The 20,471-nt window shown below is 42.9% G+C and overlaps 1 protein-coding gene across 4 annotated transcripts in view; it reads left to right on the top strand.

The window, feature by feature from the left end:
- Positions 1 to 10,864, top strand: part of Tmcc1 (transmembrane and coiled-coil domain family 1) — a 194,850-nt gene extending 183,986 nt beyond the window's left edge. For all 4 annotated transcript variants that reach the window (XM_026788179.1, XM_026788180.1, XM_026788178.1 and 1 more), the window contains 2 exons: positions 7,051 to 7,186; positions 9,691 to 10,864. In XM_026788179.1, coding sequence (XP_026643980.1) covers positions 7,051 to 7,186; positions 9,691 to 10,005 — 451 coding nt within the window. In that variant the 3' untranslated portion in view covers positions 10,006 to 10,864. The remainder of the gene's footprint in view (positions 1 to 7,050; positions 7,187 to 9,690) is intronic.
- The last annotated feature ends 9,607 nt before the right edge of the window (positions 10,865 to 20,471 follow it).

The following is a 20,471-nucleotide window of genomic DNA, read 5'->3' as shown; positions in this document are numbered from 1 at the left end:
CCCCTTTTTTTAAGGGAATTAATTTTATTTTTTTAAGCCTATGTACATTTATCCAACATTGTGATCCATTTAGTGGTCTGAATCTGTTCTATTGTGAATCTGTAATTTTTTTACTATTTATGAGCATTTTTAAAAATGTTAAGCAGTTTTTAAAAATTTTAGCTTGTGCCACATAGGGGTAATATGGTACTGTCTGTTTTCTGCCAAGTCTAAACCTTAACTGTGCTGTTATTATGGTAATTACAATAGATCCTGCCTGAGATCAGCACAGTTTAGCATGGAGGAGCCGCTCCTGCCTCAAAGCCATTTGGTGCCTCTCAGCCACACATAATTTTAGGCACTTAGCAGTCCACATTGCCACCAACAAGCCGTAGCATTTTAGTCCAAATGGTCCATTTAAAAGTTTTGTCTCCCACAGGAGCCAGCCAGAGATTGCGATGGCAGCACAGCCCAGAAAGCCGGCATTTTAAAACAGCCAGTTTTTTTCTGCTGCTGAGTCAGGAACATTTTTTTGCGACACACCATCCATAAATAGTAAAAAGCTGTGTTAAGCTCTGTTTTTTTTTTTTTTCTGTTTAAAATTAAGCTCTCTTAGGTTTTACATGGAGTTTGTTACCACGCTGGGCTCCACTCTGTTATAATATGGAGCAGCAGGCTGCGTTCCTGCCGCCCTGGCTCATGTCCGCACGGCTAGCTTTACCCGAAATAATTACACAGGAACTATATTCTTTTAAACATTGCCTGGCCCATTAGTTCCAGCCTCTTATTGGCCAGCTCTTACATATTAATCTAACCCATTTCTACTAATCTGTGTAGCCTATGAGGTGGCTTACCAGGAAAGATCTTAACCTGCATCTGTCTGGAATGGGAGAATCATGGCAACTCTCTGACTCAGCTTCTTTCTCCCAGCAATTTGTTCTGCCTACTCCACCCACCTAAGGGATTGCCTATCAAAATGGGCCAAGGCAATTTCTTTATTAGCCAGTGACCTTCCTCCATCATACCATGAGGTGACGGCTTACCGGAAAGGATCTTAACCTGCATCCATCTTGAAGAGAAGAGCTATATTGACTGCCTCACTTCCCTTCTTCCCAGCATTCTGTTCGGTCTACTCCACCTATCTAAATTCTGCCCTATCAGGCCAAGCAGTTTTCTTTATTAATTAACCAATGAAAGCAACAGATAGATAGATGACCCACCTACATCAGCCAATAATCTAGGACCAATATTTTGATGTCTTGGTGCTCATGATGATTAAGTAGATTAAATTGAATCCTGAATTCCTCCACACCCTCTCCCCGAAAGAATACACCACCATGTTTTTCCTGGGCTCTTCTGTTCAGCCTGATTCAGACCAGAACCTAGCTGAGGCTGTGTCAGTAAAAATGTTAGTGACAGATGATGGGGTTGGGCCTTAGTAATTGAGTGGCAGGTCAGGAGCGGATACAGTGTTCTTCCTCTTTGTTGTGCAGACTTTGAGTGTGATTAAAAATACAGAAAAAAATGCTGACAATAAAATCTTTAAACAGGAAGCAGGGGTGTGATAGAACTGAACAACAAACTTCTAAACTCTGAGTGAAAAACTAGGGTTAAGTGTGTTTATGACAGTCTTGCTTTGTAACCCAGCCTAACATCAGTCATGGTCCTCCTGCCTCAGCCTCCTGCAAGTGTGCAGCACATACCCAGCTTGGGGAAGGGTTTTTACAATAAGGCAATGAACTGAGCCTAGCCCAGAAGATCTACATTTTAAGAAAGATACCAACTAGGGTATTTGGCCAAACTCTCTATGCCTAGGAGTTTGCAAAGACTTCTATGGCTTGCTCAGTTTCCTCCCTGCAGATTAGAGATGTTTCTATACTAACGAGAAACACCTGCTTTACGAGTTTAGTAGGATTTCAACTATACAGTAACGGCCTCATCTTCCAGGTAATTGTTTGACATGAAAAGGGAAACTCACACTGGTTAGTTCTGAGGAGCATCTTGCTCCACCCAAGTTCCACAGCTTTACTTACTGCCTTGCAAGTGTCTTGACCGGTTTATCTGCCTCAGCTGCTGAACTGAAAAGGGCACTCATTCTAGTAGCCAAATGCTACTTGGCTGTTTAACTCCCTGCTAACTTACACTAACCATTGCTCCTGGACATGACTTCTCCTTTGGGATGAATCTTGGCTTGAGAAGGTTTGTCTGTTACTTTCCCATGAAAGTAACATAAGTAATTTGCTCAACTGCTGATGGACTCAGTTTCTGCAGAGACATAGATTAGCAATTTCTACTAAGTTCTCTGGAGAGTTATGAAGACCAGTTAAAATTGACTTGATACCTTTCCTCGTGTACATGCAGAAAGCGTGTCTGGGAGAAAGGAAGCAGATGGCCAGAGGTAGAACAAGTTTAATTATGTGGCCAACTTGAGCCAGGGAATAGCAGGAGCAACACCTGCCCAGTAAAATAAGAAGTAGCAGAGGCTTGTCATCTGAGGTGGAGAAGGGTTTGTGCCCGGTAAGCCATTTGCAGGATAGTCCTCGCAACTGCTCTTCTAGAATCACATAATTTGGGGAATTCTGTTTTTGATGATTTGATTTTTTTGTTTTGTTTTTTTCTGTTGAGACAGTCACAGGAGCCCAGGCTGGGCTCTTAACTCCAAAAGTGACCAAAAATGACCTTGAACTTTTCTGACCTTATGTTTCTATGTCCCCAGGACATCAACCATTTCACACACATACACACCTGCACGCACACATTCACACACCCTCTTTTTTTAATGCAGTGCTATGGATGGACTCTAAACGCTTCATGCATATTTTGTTTTCATTTGTTTTGTTTTTGAAAAGTCAGTTTCACTCTGTATCCCAATCTGGCTTGAAAACTGCTGTGTATAACAAGGCTTGCCTGGATCTCACCGTCTGCCTACCTGAGCCTCCCTATTTAGAAAGTTGGGTAAAAAAAATCATGCACCTTTCTGTCAGAGTGAACAGTCTATAGTAGCCATATTGGGGAATGAAGCCAAAAGTCAGCCTGTTTTGCTAGGGTTTTGGAATTGGGTACAGGGAGTTGAAAAGCACTTTTTTTTTTCTGTTTCATATCCTGATATCTGTGAGCAGCAAGTGAACGGGGAATCACTAAACTGAACAGCAAGTTTCAAGCACATTAGGATACAGAATCTGGGAATTTCTTGGATACTGTAGTGTGGTGCTGTGAGCTCATCACTGGGCCTGTCTTGTGTGCAGAGAAGTTCTATTTCTCTGCTCTGTGTACCTGGAGTGTTGTTATAGGCTTTCTTAGAATTGTTTGTTTAACCTTTTTAAATTCTTACCAGCAGAAAAGAATGGTTCTACCAGCTGCATATCTTTACTAACACTTGGTTTTCTCTTTTTTGTTTTGTTTTTGTTTGTTTATTTTGAGACAGGGTTTCTCTGTGTAGTCCTGGCTGTCCTAGAACTCACTTTGTAGACCAAGCTGGCCTCGAACTCACTGAGATCTGCCTGTCTCTACCTCCCGAGTGCTGGGATTAAAGGCACGTGTAATCTTAATTTGTCTAGACTTTTATTCAGTATCTTCTCTTGGCCAAGCTTTAAATCACCATGTCAACAGAGCCCCACTGTGGATGTGTGACTTGAACCACTGTCAAGCTGACTCAGATTTTTTACTTTTTAAGGGAGTTTGTTTGGCTTCTCGACTAGTTTCAAAATGGCATTGCAGTGTGGAGTTTTGAAATGTAGGTTTTAAAATCGAACAAACCTGGGTTTACATCTTTCCTCCTTCACTTTGTGTCTCTGGCAGGTAGCTTTGGGACCTCTTAATTTTAACTGCTGCTTCTGGGGGGAAGATAACACCTTACACCCTCCCAGCAGACCTGATGAACAGCAGGCTCCGAGGAAGCAGTGGCTGGGTGGCTGCTGTTTCCAGTCTGCTCTGGGTGCACATGAGCCATATTTAATTCCAAATAAAACTTCCCAGTAATCTTTGGGGTTCATATTGTTGCTTTTTTTTTTTTCTCAAGACAGAGTCTTGTTATATAGCTCTAGCTATCCTGAGCTCACGGTATAGACCAGGCTAGCCTTGAACTCACAGTGATCCCGTCACTTAACTCCCAAGTGCTGGGATTAAAGGAGTGTGCAGCCCTGTCACCGTGCACCCTGCCAGACACCAACACCCTGCTCCCTGCCCAATCCCAGTTACTGACTATAGCCAAGGAATTGGCCTGGTTTTTGGTTGGACAGAGCCTACTAAGTACACTCTACAACCAAGCTTTATACCTGTAAGACTGGCAGTTAGAAATTCCAGTTTTAAGTTTCAACATCCTTCTGGTAAAAAAAGACAATGAAGAAAGTCACATATTCAAAACAGTAGGCTACTAGAATGCTTACCTAGTATGTGCAAGGCTCTGGGTCCTAGCTCACTCCCACCACCACCACTAAAAAAGATTTTTGAAAGACAGTATATTAATATAATCTTACAGTATCTGATGAGTTTAAATTTTAGCAGAAAATCACTTCCATAGCTGACACCTGTTCCTGAGTCCCTAGGTAGCAGATGATATGAAAAGGTAGAGTCCCACAAATATCAGTTTTAGTTATAGATGACAGAGCATGGTCAGTGCTGTTCTGTAACAACATGAAGGAAAGCACAACAGAGATGCCTAAAGGAGACCTAAAATAGGATTTAACAACATAATGAAAAAGGTCAAACTATGACTCCTTAAATTAATGTTTATTTCTTAAGGGATAGAATTTAATAGAATATAATTATTGTTTATTATATGTTAATTAAAAAGGATAATATTGGAGGATGGGATGGTGACTCTAAGAGCACTCACTGTACAAGCATGAGGACCCTCAACACCCAAGTAAAGAAGACAGGGATGAGGCCAGACATTGAGGCACTTGCCTTTACTCCCAGTACTGGGGCTCTGTGAGTTCCAGGCCAGCCAGAACTATATAGTGAGACCCTATCGAGACAGGTATGGCTGTATGGATGTCTGTCACCTGAGCTCTATTGGAAATAGAAGAATCCCAGAGGTTTAATGGCTAGGCTTCTATCTGAAACAGTGTGCTCCAGGTCCAGTGAAAAACTCCCATCTTAAGGGGGTAAAACAAACAGGAATAGAGTAGGACACCAAGGTCCTCCTATGGCACCCACACATTTGCTCATGGACTACTTGCATACATGCAGACAACATAGCATACCAATGCACATACACAGAGATGCACAGAAATACAAGGGAAACACAGATGCTGTAACATAAAATTACCTTAGAGAAATTCTTAGTATTCCTTAAAAGTGGATATACTTTAGCCAGGCATTGTGATAGATCCTGGTAATCCCAGAATCCATAAACAGAAGCAAAAGGATCACAAATTCGAGGTTATCCTGGGCTAAAAAGAAAAACAAAGTTTGTACACCATGAGTGTGATTAGAAATAAGAGTAGGGTTGTTGCTGTAGCTCAGTAGTAGAGGCCTTGCCTGGCATGCGGAGTGACAGCTTCCATCCCCTGTATAACCAAAAGAAGAAAGAGGTGGGAGAATGGGAGAAACAAAGAAAAGCACTAGAGGAAAGAAAGGAGGAATTATTAATATTTAATAGTACTCTGGAACATTGGTTGGTTGGTTGGTTGGTTGGTTGGTTGGTTGGTTGGTTGGTTGGTTGGTTGGTTGTTTTTTAGACTAGCCTCAGACTTACAGTCCTCCTATCTCAGCTGCTTCTTTAGTACCTGGGATTCTAGGGAATGCACCGTACCCTGCTCCCAGCTTTCTTTCCATTTTCTAGTGGAAGTCCCCGGATTTTCCCATGTGGTTTTCTCTGTGACATTTGCTCTGCCCAAATGCTCTCTGACACAGGACTTCATTCTGTTCAACAGGAACTGAAGGTGTTTTTTTCTTCCTTTGCCCTATCTTAGTGTTTTTAATGTATTGTCTTTGGCCTTTCTCCTGGGTGCCCTTTAGTTCTTAGGACTCCTGCTTTATCTATCCTCTTCACCAGTACAGACAGCCCATTTCCCTATACACTGTCTTCTTTGGGCCCCTTCTCCAGCTATCCAGAATCTAGTTATTCTATGTATTTCTTTCTAGAGTGTTTTTTTTTGGAACCTAAAATCTCTTTTGAGCGCCCTTAATTCTTTATATAGAATAAATATGTGTGAACGAGCATGCACACGCTCCTAAATGCTAGAGATACATGATAAATAAAACTAGCCTTCCAGGAACATTCTCTCTTCTTCCCATTCTGAAGCTTCTCTGGCCTGCTCCAGTCCTTACACATGCCAACTTCATTCCTGTCTGAACAAGTTTGTACTTCTGCTCCTTCTGAGGAGAAGTACACATTTCTTGCACATCTTCAGCCTCCTCATCTTCCAAGCCTGATAGTATCCTTCAAGCTTTATCTCTCATTCTTGAAGAGAGTTGAGAAGTCTTCCCTGACTCTTCAGTGTCACTAGACACTGCCATATGCTTAGCTACCTGCTAGCCTTGGCTACATCAAATCCTATTGGTGATCTTTTGTCTCCCTTCTCTCTGTAGAATAAATGGAAAGCAAGTGCTCTCTCTTTCTTGCTACAGTGTCCCAGTACTTTGAACATGCCTGCAGCAGATTCTCAATAAATATGTGTTGACAAATGTCCCAAGCACTGCTTGGCCATGGGGATGATAGATCCCTCTGGCTCTGGCTTTCTGGGTCTCCAAATCACAAACATCTGGGTGAGTAAGTCACTGTTCAACTGGTTTTGAAATAAGTCATTACTGACAACCAGAAGGTCTCTTTCCTGGTGAGATTTGTTTAGTTTTTGCATCTTCCATACTCAGCAGAGTATGATGCTTCAGCATCATAGATGTGCAGAACTATACGAGGCTATGGAGAAAACTGGGAAAACCATGACGCCAGCTTTGTTACAGCTGCCTTTTGGAGACTGAAAGCTGCAACTTCTGGCACACAGTACCCCAGACTTGCTTTAACTCTGGTTTTCTTTTTTATTTTGTAGAGTAGATGTGGGAATTGATCTAAATTATATCATGGAGGATGCAGAATATTTGAAACTCCAACTTCTCTCCCTTTTTCAGATGTGAGCGACTAGAAGAGCAGCTGAACGACCTGACAGAGCTCCATCAGAACGAGATTCTGAACTTAAAGCAAGAGCTGGCCAGCATGGAAGAGAAAATTGCCTATCAGTCCTATGAACGGGCCCGGGACATCCAGGTTAGTATGATCAATAAGTAAGAAAAAAGAAAGAAAATGGGCAAAGACATGAGGGTAGAGAATCAAGAAAAGCTCTTATTGCCTATCAGTCCTATGAACGGGCCCGGGACATCCAGGTTAGTATGATCAATAAGTAAGAAAAAAGAAAGAAAATGGGCAAAGACATGAGGGTAGAGAATCAAGAAAAGCTCTTATCAGTTACAACACACCTGCCTTCAACACAATGGAGGTACCTTCTTCAAAAGTTCATACATTTGGGGAGGTACAGCTCTAGATATTGGCAAATGTCTCAGTCAAGGGAAAACTAGAGCATCCCATCTCATTGCTGCCCTGGAGCTGCTCAGATGGGGCTTCTGGCCAGCTAGCCTATCTTTTGCTTCTGTGGAAAGGGGCTTTTGTTCCTGCTCTTACAGGTGGCACATTACACGGTTTGTGAAAATCCCCATTGTTTGTAGGCTTGAGAAACCCCATCAGTAAAGCTGAAGGTGAACACTTGATTGATTCCATGAAGAAGTGAAACAGTGGGGTTTCTCTGTTTCCTATGGAGATTTTCTCAGAGGTCATGGTGGTTTTTGTGAAAGCACCTTGAAAGAAGTGAGTGTGGAGAAGAGGAATCAAGGCACTGTCCTGACTATTTGCCCAGCTGCCATCTTCTTTAGGCCCTCAGATTCTGTTTACATTTTTATTTTTTCATCCCGAGGTAGTTCTAGAGTGAGCAGTATCCGTTATCCATTCTTGAACTAGCTTCAGGCTAATGTCTAGGCCTTACCTCGCATCCCAGAAGAAACATTGAAGATACTAAGGCTGGAAAATCCCAGCGTTCCAGCCACTGGTTGCCTTGGGAGAATGTCTGTCCTTGCTAGGGGATGAAGTTTGTGTTCCTGAGTGGTAGGGTGCAGTTTACATAAGGCTTGGCCTTAGGGGGAGTAGGTCACTTTAATGTCCTCTGTAGAGTGTCATCATAGTATATGCCTTAGAGATTGACCTGAAAAGGGAGTATGCCCTCCTTACAGTGAAGTCACAGTTCCCTTTCTCCAATCAGGGATGTCTTGACATAAAAACACCAGGTGGTGTGGTAGTGAAGCACATTCAGAGGTGTTCACTGCATCATTGTTAGAGTGGGGGGAAAAATCAGGGGGGAAAAAAAACCTTTAAAATCCCTAAGAGGTACCTAAACTGTGGCATACTCACAAGAGTATGCACCCATGAGTTCTTCCCATGGAGCTTAACAACTGAGTTCAGTCCCCAGAACTGGATATAGGTGGAAGGCGAGAACTAATCCCTCACATTTGTCTTCTGATCTCCACACTGATCTGCAAACACATGAATGCTATAATAATAATAATAATTTTAAATCCAGGCATAATGTCATATACTTGTAACCTCAGCAAAGGCAAGATGAGGCAGGCAAATCCTTGGAGCTTTCTGGTCAGCTAATCTAGCCTGCTTTGCAGAGTTGCAGCCAGTGAGAGGCCCTGTCTGAAGCAAAAGGTGGAGAGTACCTGAGGACCAACACCACACTGGTCTTCTGACCTTCACTAGAGCATGCACACATGTCCATGCACATGTCTGTACAAACAAAAATGAGGTAGATCCCTGTATTTTGACATAGCACAATCCTCAAGACCCACTATTGAGCAAAAAGTAAATTAAGTTACGATCGATTCCAGTAGAATGCAATGCACATTATGGTAGGAAATGCCTGTAATAACCCCATGCTAAGCAAATACATAAGTACAGGTAAAGGGTGAACTTACTAGTATGACTAGTATGACAGTGTCACCACAGCACAGAGAACTGAGAATACTGAGACACTGTTTAGATAAACAGGTGTATGTGTCGTGTTACCTTAGACTCAAAATTTCTAAAAGAATAAAAACCTGGGCTGGAGAGATGGCTCAGAGGTTAAAAGCATTGTCTGCTCTTCCCAAAGTCCTGAGTTCAATTCCCAGCAACCACATGGTGGCTCACAACCATTTGTAATAAGGTCTGGAGCCCTCTTCTGGCCTGCAGGCATACACACAGACAGAATATTATACACATAATAAATAAATAAATAAATATTTTTTTAAAAGACTTTAAAAAAACTTACTTTAAAAAAAGGAATAAAAACCTTATAATTGAAACTAGGCCATTCAGGAATGATGGCACATGCCTATGATCTCAGCAGTCAGGAGGTTGAAGCAAAAAAATCAGAAGTTCAAGGTCGTTTCAGCTACATAGCAATCATAAGGCCAGTCTGAGATACAAGAGACTCTTGTCATAAAAAAATAAATTAAGTAAATTTTAGGCAAAATAAATCAAAGTATGTTCACTGTTCCCTGTAGCTATTCCCCAAGGAGTATAGTAGAGGGGTGGGAGTGATGTGTGTGTGGCTTTTCCTATCCCAGCTTCTGGCTACTTCAAATCCTTGGCATGGCTCTGGGTGTATCTGCCTCTCCCGAGGCATGTTAGCCCTAGAGTTGTGAGAACAGAAGCCTAACCATCCCCTGTTTGGCCCGCAGGAGGCCCTGGAGGCCTGTCAGACCCGAATCTCCAAGATGGAACTGCAGCAGCAACAGCAGCAGGTGGTGCAGCTGGAAGGGCTGGAGAATGCCACTGCCCGAAACCTTCTGGGCAAACTCATCAACATCCTCCTGGCCGTCATGGCAGTCCTCTTGGTCTTTGTGTCGACAGTAGCCAACTGTGTGGTCCCCCTCATGAAGACACGCAACAGGACGTTCAGCACTTTATTCCTTGTGGCTTTCATTGCCTTTCTCTGGAAGCACTGGGACGCACTCTTCAGCTATGTGGACCGACTCTTCTCACCCCCCAGATGATGCTGGTGCAGACAGCAGTGCTCCTCACCGTCTGGCGAGTGCATGCCAAGAGAGCTAGACAGCGGCATTACCCACTCTGAAGTTTCTACAAGAGAGTTGAGTGAATCTGTTTACATTTAGAATAATGTTTTTTTCTTCAAGAGACGCAATTGCAATAGTATTTTTTAGATTTTATCCAAGAAGTTTTTTGGGCAAAATCTTGGATCATTTTTATGTAGCATGATTTTCCTTGGGATGCAAATCTGAAACAGTCCTTTAACATGAACCAATAATCTGCAACACACCGATGGGCATTCTGAATTGAGGCTTGGAGGACTGCACTAAACCCACTAAACAGATGCAAAAATCTGACCAGGTCCAACACCTACCCTTCTTGGGCTCCTCTCCTCGTCTAGACTAACTCTACTGTGAAGTCCCACCACATTCCAGGGTGGAATTGTAGATTCAGGGTGGGTTTCCCCTGCCATGGAAGAACACAAACATTTCCCAGGCTTTCTCATGCTGACCTGAAGTGTGATCACTTCTGAAACCTGCGCCTTCCTTAACTCTGCCAGAGTTGGAGGCAAGAGCATCAAACCACAGGATGACTGTGCAGTCCTGTTCAGTATTGTGAAGTAGCCCTTAATCCTAACTTTAAGCAAAATCTTTTGGCCGCACTTTTAAGGTTTGTTTGGTTTTTTTTATATGTGTATAGTTACCAACTTAAAAATAAAAAATCCGAACAACATACTTGAAGAATGTAATACTCAAACTCTCAGTGCTTCCTTATAGTTTCTAATAGGATTTTTTATCATTGTTATTATTATTGGGGTATTTTTGTTTAGTTGTGTTTTTTGTGGGGTTTTTTTTGTTTGTTTGTTTGGTTGGGCTTTGGGGGGGGAGGGTTGGGGTATTTTTTGAGGGGAGGGGTCCTGAGTTGGGAGGGTCTTTTTTTTTCTTTGAAATAAAGCAGTGATGTTTTCAAATGAAGCTGTGTGGATATTTCAGTGTGCTGCCCCCTGTTATCCTGAAGCAGTTGAATTGGAGACTGCTGCCAGTGCTGCCCTCTGCCACCCTGTGGCTGCCCCAGCTCTCTGGTCTTTACACACAGCACCATCTCTCCAGTCTGGCTTGGTTGGAGTGGTGAGGGGTTTGCATGAGGGGGTGTGACCTCAACAGAATTGTGTAGTAGGACTGGACTTTGCCCACCTCCCACCCAAGTAAATGTTCACCCAGTGACCTTGGGCCGGGATTCTCTTTAGAAAAAACAAAACAAACAAACCCCCCTACCTTGTTATGAGAGTCATAAATAACTCTTTGTGTTTTCTTAATTTATTGTTTAACACCCCCTAATTACCGAAACCAAAGTGATGTGGAGTCTTGTTGTCTGCATTTTGGCCTCAGCATCCTTAACTTCAAAGCTTTATTCTGTCTGCCTGAGAGGATCAATTGAAGGTGATTCTCCCAAAAAGCAGAAAAGGAAATGTCAGGTTACAAGAACCTAAATTCTGGGTGCAAACTTCCTATTAACCCAGACTGACTAACCTCACTAACTGTTCAATGGCTGTTTAGGAAGAGGAGCTGAGCTTTGTCCCTATCCCACAGCCAGTTCCCTCACCCAGGTGGAACCTGAATCAACCTTCAGAGAAAACTAGAGAGCCTGACTAAACTCATGTTACTGGAGGTAGGTCACAAATGCCATTTCCTATGGCCTCCCCCTGTGTGCCCACGTAACGCAAAAGAGCCATGTACTGTGCCCCGGACAGAGAAGCAAAGTGTGTTTTTGCCTATGTCCCCACACCAGGACCTTCTTTCAGAATTAGGGTAGCAATGCCCTGTCTGTTGAAAAGCATGGTTTACCTAACAGTTCCAGCCTCCTGTTGCTTTGGCCTGATGGCCTTCTCACTTTGATATGTTAACTCAGGTACCCAGTCTCCTCTCCCATCCCCCAGATGGTTGTTATCCACCTCATAATGAGCACCTAAAGCAGGGGCAAAAAAAAAAAACTAAAACCAATACATATTCATGCCAAAACAAATGGTCCCCAAGCCTATGTTTAGAAGGTTAGCATTGTCTGAAAATCCTGCAGCAGCTTCGGGCAAGAGTGCCACAGGACACTGACCTTGCTGAACAACAGTCACTGCTCTGGTACAGAAGAGAGCCTCATGGGTCTGTGGGAGAGATGATCCAGTGGCAGCCCACTGGCTTCTCCTAACAGTTCCATAGGAGGACCCCCAAATGTCACTGTGATCAAGAAACTGAAATTGTCTCTAATTTCCTGATGGCAGTTTCTGTTGAAGGAAAAAGAATCTGGAGCTTCTGACAGACAGACCCACACTGACTCCTTGCCTTCCTTTTAGCAGACTGTCTTGGGAAGGACCTTCAGTCCAGGATAGGACCTATCATCGCTCTCGCTGTCTTACCCCTGCTCACTCACCAAGCCTGCAGTTATCTGCACTCAGTGCTGTTTATAACACTCAGTACTTGTACTTTCTGCTGCCCTTCCCTGTCACCTTTGAGTTTCTTGGAACTCTGGCTGTCCTTAGATTCTCTTTTCTATTCACAGCCTTTCACTAGCCTTGCTCTGATGGTTTAGCACTTGATTTGAGAGAAGCTTACCCACAATTTAATGCTTCTTTTCCTTAAAAAAAAAATTAATTAAAAAAATGCGCTAAAAGGAAGCATTCTTTGATTCCCTTGTCCATGATGGTGCCTACCCCAAGTGAGTGAGGCAGGCCATGTTGGCCTGGGTGACTGTCATGGTTGTAGAGTTGGCCATCACTCTATGATGTTAACGGCTGTCTGCTCCAGTTTCAGGTCCTTGACCCTAAGAGGGGCACTCAGACCCATCGCTGACGGTGCTTCTTTAGCCCCATCCCAATTGGCATGAAACGTCTGTGACCAGAACACTGGGGTGAAGCCCTCTTCACCAGTCATCTGACGGTGGGCATGCTTTGGTTTTGCTTCTGATCTTGTGTTCTAAGGTAGTCAGTGAAACTGGATTCTGAGTGAACTCCAGTATTCTGACCTTGTAGTTTTGGAAAATACATATCTCAAACAAAACCAAATGCTGTCATCAACAAGCCAGCACAGGCAAAGTGATGGTTCTCACACCACCCCCAATTAAACTGGGATTTTGAATGTGGCTCTTCTGTATGTTGTGTATGCTAGGTGATACCCTCAGAAGGGGCTGACTACTAGGCTGACTGTACGTGTGTTTTATACAAGTGTGTAAGACTAAAGACTCAAGTGCACGAATTGCAGAGTAAAGAGACAATACTTGTGAACGCGTGAACGTTACATGTAGATGCTAGATCTTAAGCTGCTAATTGTTGAGAGAGAATTCAGTTATGTTCTGTCTGGCTGCTGTGGAGTCTCAGCAGCATCTTTGCTGTACATAAAATGAAAATAAAGACCTCAGCTAGAAACCTGCCAGTTGACTCGGGTTTGTTTTTTTCTTTGTGCATCCCCTATTTCCAGTGACAGGTGCATCTGTCTGGAAATTCTGGTTGTGGGTTGAGTGGGAGAGATGGGGAGGAAGATGTCACACTAGTGTCTTGAAACTGTAACTGGCAGCCAGAAAGTTGTCACAACTGCTTGGACCTTACAGACATAATTCCAGGTTGGCACTTTCCCATGAATGTTTTAGCTGGTAGCTATGACTACGTTTGAAGGGCCAGGGAAATGGCTCCGTTGATAAAATGCTTGCTGCACAAGCATGAGGACCTGTGTTTGGATGCCTAGCACCCATGTAGAAGTCAGGTGTGTGAGTGTGCAGCTGTAATTACGGTTGTGGAGATAGCGAGATGGACAGATTCCTGGTGCTTGCTGGCCAGGTCTCTCCAAATTTGTAATCTCTAGTTACACTGAGAGACTGTGTATTAGGGTTATCTAGAGGAGATTGAATGAAAATAATATATATTGAAAGAAGATTTATTAGAATGATTAGATTTATTAGCTGTGGTCCAGCTAATCCAACAATGGCTGTCTACTGACAGGCCAAGAATCCAGCAGCTGTTTAGTGCGCAAGGCTGGATGTCTCAGGTGGTCTTTAGACATCGAAATCCCTATGTAGCGTCTCAGCAGCAGGCTGGATGAACTTGCCAGAGAGTAAGGGTAAATAAAAAGCAAAAGCTTCCTTCTTCTGTGTCCATTTATGTGGACTGCCATCAGAAAGTATGACCCACTGGGACTGGAGAAATGGCTCAGAGGTTAAGAGCATTGACTGTTCTTCCAGAGGACCTGAGTTCAATTCCCAGTAACCACATGGTGGCTCATAATCATCTATGTGAGATCTGGTGCCCTCTTCTGGCTTGCAAGCATACATGCAGGCAGAACACATGAATGAAGGATAGATAGATTAGATAGATAGATAGATAGATAGATAGATAGATAGATAGATAGATAGATAGATAGATAGATAGATAGAATGATAAACATCTTTTTAAAAAAAAGTGTGATCCACATTTAGGATGGTTCTTTCTATCTCAAATGGCCCATTTGCTCAGCAGCTTGGGATGTGGTTGATTGTAGATATAATCAAGTTAACAACCAAGATGAGCCATCACACATCTAAAAAAAAAAGTTGGTGAAGAAACAGGGCAGGGGTGACACATGCCCTTAACCTCAACACTTGGGAGACAGAGGCAGGTGGATCTCTGAGCTCAAGGCCAGCCTGGTCTATAGGATGAGTTCCAAAACAAGCAGAGATACACAGAGAAACCCTGTCTCAACAACAAAAAGGAGTTAGTGATGAAGACAGCTGAAATTGATCTCTGGCCTCCACATGGATATGCACACACACCAGACACACAGAAACATACACATACGCCTAGCTTCAGGGCTTTTGGGGGAGCATTCAAACACTAACCTCCCAACTCAGCATCTCCTGACCCCAAAATGGGCAGAATAATGTCTTCCATTGTTTCAAAACTTTGCAAAAGTTACGATGGTAGGTGGAAACAGACACTAGGCATTCAGAAGTTTAGAGTTGTTATCCAGTCTAATCCTAGTTGTGGTTTTGTTAAAGAAGTCATAGTTTGTTTCTCTGTGGAGCTGGAGCTAGAACCATGGCTGCCTTATGCTAGGCAAGCACTCAGCCAGTCACATCCCAGCCTCAGAAATAGTAATTTTGTGGTTTGCCTTTTGGTTTTTTGTTTTTTCTGACATTGTATGTTTGCTCACTTGCCATGGCACATGTAGAGATCAGAAAACAATTTTTGGAATTTTCGGAATCTCAACATGTGTTTGTAGGTATTGAACTCAGCTCATAAGGTTGAGTAGCTAGTGCCATCTGAATGCCTCCAGAGACAATAATTTTCCCTGGGACTTTTGCCATAGCTCAGAAAATCCAGAGATGCAAAATTTCATGTGTGGAAACGAAGGTGGAGTTGTATGACTGCTCACACCCATAATGGCTCACACCCGTCATCTCAGGACACAAAAAAAAAATGAATTAAAAATCAGCCTGAGCTATATAGTTCCAGGGTGCCCTGAGCTACATAATGATGCTCCACTGAAAAACAAGAACTAAGGGTGTAGTTTAGTGGTGGAGCACTTGCCTAGCAAGACCGGAATTATAGGATAGTAAATGCAATGGTGAATGGATGTGTGCAGCCTGTGGGCTGGAGATGAGCAGATGCTGTGTGTGACTGGACAGCTAGGAGATGCTCAGTCATAAAGGGGACCTGACTTTCCTGAAATACACTTTTTGGAAATGCCAAGCTTGGTGGCACACACTTGTCATGCCAGTGCTGTGGAGATGGAAACAGGAAGATCCTGGTGCTTCTGGCCAGCCAGCCTGGCAGAGTTGGCAAGCTCTGGGCTGTCAGAAAACAAGGTTGAATGGCACCTGAGGAATAACACCTGGGGTGGTCATCTGGCTTACACACACACACACACACACACACACACACACACACACACACACACACACACGAACTTGGTAGATGTGGGCAAAAGTTAACCAACAAATGGTTCACAGAAGAACAAAGGTGCAATAAGCATTCCAGAAAAGCGTTTAGCTTCTTGTACAATCTCTATGAAGTGAAAACAGCCTGTTGGAGAACAGTACTGTCTCCCATTTGTGTTGAAACATTTTATTTGGGGGGCTGGAGAGATGGCTCAGTGGTTAAGAGCACTGGCTGCTCTTCCAGAGGTCCTGAGTTCAATTCCCAGCACCCACATGGTGGCTCACAACCATCTGTAATGAGATCTGGCACCCTCTTCTGGCATGTGGGCATACATGGAGGCAGAATGTTGTATACATAATAAATAAACAAACTCTTTTTAAAAAAAGAACCATTTTATTTGTACAAATATAAATAGAGGCTGGGCAGTGGTGGTGCACGCCTTTAATCCCAGCACTCGGGAGGCAGAGGCAGGTGGATCTCTGTGAGTTCGAGACCAGCCTGGTCTACAAGAGCTAGTTCCAGGACAGGCACCAAAGCCACAGAGAAACCCTGTCTCAAAAAACTATATATATAAAATCTCTTAAGTTACACTGAAGAGAGGTGGTGAAGGACTTCCATGATTGACACTTGTACAATATAAGTCTTTCTGAAACAAACTTTTGTTTTGGTTTGGTTTGGTTTATCATGACAGGTTTCTTTGTGTACCCTTGGCTGTCCTGGAACTCACTCAGTAGACTAGGCTAACCTCAAACTCACAGAGATCCACCTGCCTCTCAAGTACTGGGATTAAAGTGCTTGCAGCAAACTTTTTAAAGATTGATTTTCAAATGTGGCGGGGAAGGGGCAGGTCCTTTGCACGTGAGTGCCGAGCACACAGAGGCCAGAAGAGGACATCGGATCTCTTGGAAAGGAAGTTAGAGGCAGTTGAGTGGGCAGATTTTTCTGTCCCTCCCATCAGTTCCCAAATCATGACACAGAGACTTCCTGTAAATTATGAAAGCTCGACTGGCAGCTTAGGTTTGTTTCTAGCTACCTCTTATAACCTAAATTAATGCACTTCTGTTCATCTGCTTTCTGCCCTATGGCTTTATTACCTCTACTCTGTACTGCCCACGCTGTATCCCTGTTTCCTCTGCCTCTGCCTGGTGAATCCCCACATCTCTGCTCTTCTTCCCAGCGTCCTCTCTGCCCTGAAAATCCTGCCTAGCCATTGGCCGTTCAGCTTTTTATTAAAGCCATCTGAGTGACACATCATCACAGTGTACGAAAAGATTATTCCCCAACAGATGAGGGTGCTGGGGGCTGAACTGGTGTCCTCTGTAAGAGCAGTATGTACTCTTAAACTACCAAGCCCTCTCCGGGGCTGAGTGTGAGTCTTTTGAAGAGAAGATGTTTATTCTCTTGTATAAAACTTTCAAGGGGCTGGAGAGATGGCTCAGTGGTTGAGAACACTGGCTGCTGTTCCAGAGGACCCAGGTTCAATTCCCAGCACCCACATGACAGCTCACAACTGTCTGTAACAGCTATTGTAGGGCATTCGATACCCTCACAGAGACATACCTGCAGGCAAAACAGCAATGCACATAAAATACAAATAATTTTAAAAAAAACTTTCAAGACAGGGTTTCACTATGCATCCCAGCTTGGACACTCCTGCTGGCTGTTAATGACCCAGTCTTCCACCTGCTGGGTGCCCTATGATAGACAAGTTCAGAACGTTCTGCATCTCCAGAGCCTTTGTGACTGATGGCAAAAGTCCAAATGAAAAATTACTGTCTCGGTGCCTGTAGATGCAGGCACCTGCCACCAAACCTGATGATCTGAGTTTAATACCTAGAAAACACTTGGTAGGAGAGCACCAAGTCCCATGAGTTTTCCTCTGACCGCCACACATGCACAATGGCAAGTGTGCTGAACACAGAATAGTAAAACATAGACACAGTGTATAAGCAAATATAAACACACACACCAAAATGCCTCTCGAGTGCTCAAATTATAGGCATCTGCTGGTCTATCTATAAAATCATCTTTTTTTTTTTTTTGGTTTTTCGAGACAGGGTTTCTCTGTGGCTTTGGAGCCTGTCCTGGAACTAGCTCTGTAGACCAGGCTGGTCTCGAACTCACAGAGATCCGCCTGCCTCTGTTTCCTGAGTGCTGGGATTAAAGGCGTGCGCCACCATCGCCCGGCTTATAAAATCATCTTTAAAAAATTTTTAAAGCTCAGGCACTAATGACATAGCTCGGTCAGTGAAAATGCTTCCCATGTGATCCTCCATCCTTGGAAGCCAGGATAGGAGGAGAGAGAACCTAACTTCTAAAAGTTGTCCTCCAACTTCACATGTGTGTTCTGGCACACAGATGAGCAACACACACAACACACATGGACATGCATGAGCACACACGCACAAATGCGCACACGCACACACATGCATATATACAGTAATTTTTTTTAAAAAAGAGCAACCAGGCAGTGGTAGCACATGACTTTAATCCCGGCGCTGGGGAGGCAGAGTCAGGTGGATCTCTTTGAGTTTGAAGCCAGCCTGGTCTATAGAGTGAGTTCAAGGCTACACAGAGAAACCCTGTCTTGAAATAAAAGGAAGAAGAAAGCAGGCCGATGACAGGAAATGGACAACTTTCTGGATAAGTATCACCAAAATTAAATCAAGACCAGATAAGCAAGTTAAACAGACCTATAACTGCTGAAGAAATAGAAACAGTCATCAAAAGTCTCCCAACCGAAAAAAGCCCAGGACCAGGTGGTTTCAGTTCAGAATTCTACAAGATTTTCAAAGAAGAACTAATACAAATTGTTCCACACAATAGAAACAGAAGGAACATTGTCAAACTCTTTTTATGAGGCTACAATTACCCTGATACCCAAACCACAGAAAGACATTACTAAGAAAGAAAATTACAGACCAATCTCACTCATGAACATTGATGCAAAAATACTAAATAAAATACTGGCAAATCGAATCCAAGAACACATCAGAACCATCATTCACCATTAGTTAGAGTACTCAAAACAGCCTGGCATTGGCATAAGAACAGACAGGACCAATGGAACCAAATAGAAGATCCGCCCGGATCGGATATAAACACACACACTTTCGAACACCTGATTTTTGACAAAAAAACAAAAATTATCAAATGGAAAAAAAGAAAGCATATTCAACAAATGGTGCAGGCATAATTGGATATCAACATGTAGAAGAATGAAAATAGATTCCATATCCATTACCATGCACAAAACTCAAGTCCAAATGGATCAAAGACCTCAACATAAAGCCAGCCACACTGAACCTCATAGAAGAGAAAGAAGTACACTTGAATGCATTGGCACAAAAGACCACTTCCTAAACATAACCCCAGTAGCACAGACACTGAGGAAACAATTAATAAATGGGACCTCCTGAAACTGAAAAGTTTCTGTAAAGCAAAGGACACAGTCAACAAGACAAAACAACAGCCTACAAAGTGAGAAAAGATCTTCACTAACCCCACATCAGACAGAGTGCTGATCTCCAAAATACACAAAGAACTCAAGAAATTGGTCATCAAAAGAACACAGCCATTCCACTAAAATCAGGAACAAGACAAGGCTGTCCACTCTCACCATATCTCTTCAACATAGTGCTTGAAGTTCTAGCAATAGCAATTAAGACAACATAAGGAGATCAAGGGGATTCGAATCGGAAAGGAAGAAGTAAAACTTTTGTTATTTGCAGATGATATGATTGTGTACATCAGTGACCCCAAAAACTTCCAAAAAACTCTTACAGCTGATAAACACCTTCAGTGGTGTGACAGGATACAAGAACAATTCAAAAAAATCAGTAGCCCTTCTATACACAAAGGATAGAGATGCAGAGAGGGAAATCAGAGAAACTTCACCTTCACGGTAGCCAAAAATAGCATAAAGTGTCTTGGGGTTACAATAAGCAAGACAGTGAAAGATCTATTTGACAAGAACGTTAAGGCTTTGAAGAAAGAAATTGAAACGGACACCAGAAAATGGAAGGATCTCCCATGCTCTTGGATGAGTAGGATCAACATAGTAAAAATGGCAGTTCTACCAAAGGCAATCTATAAATTCAACGCAATCCCTATCAAAATCCCAACAAAATTCTTCACAGACCTTGAGAGAACAATAATCAACTTTATATGGAAAAAACCCAGGATAGCCAAAACAATCCTATACAATCAAGGAACTTCCGGAGGCATTACTATCCCTGGCTTCAAACTTTATTACAGAGCTACAGTAATGAAAACAGCTTGGTATTGGCATAAAAACAGAGACATTGACCAATGGAATCGAATCGAAGACCCTGATATTAACCCACAAACCTATGAACACCTGATTTTCGAAAAGGGAGCTAAATTTATACAATGGAAGAAGGAAAGCATTTTCAACAAATGGTGCTGGCATAACTGGATGTCAACCTGTAGAAGAATGAAAATAGATCCATATCTATCACCATGTACAAAACTCAAGTCCAAATGGATTAAAGACCTCAATATCAGTCCGAACACACTGAACCTGATAGAAGAGAAAGTGGGAAGTAGTCTGCA

The sequence above is a fragment of the Microtus ochrogaster genome, unplaced genomic scaffold, assembly GCF_000317375.1.
Source record: "Microtus ochrogaster isolate Prairie Vole_2 unplaced genomic scaffold, MicOch1.0 UNK1, whole genome shotgun sequence".
Taxonomy (NCBI): Eukaryota; Metazoa; Chordata; class Mammalia; order Rodentia; family Cricetidae; genus Microtus; species Microtus ochrogaster.
Note: the sequence above shows the minus strand (reverse complement) of the source record. Positions and strands in the feature narration are given on the sequence as shown.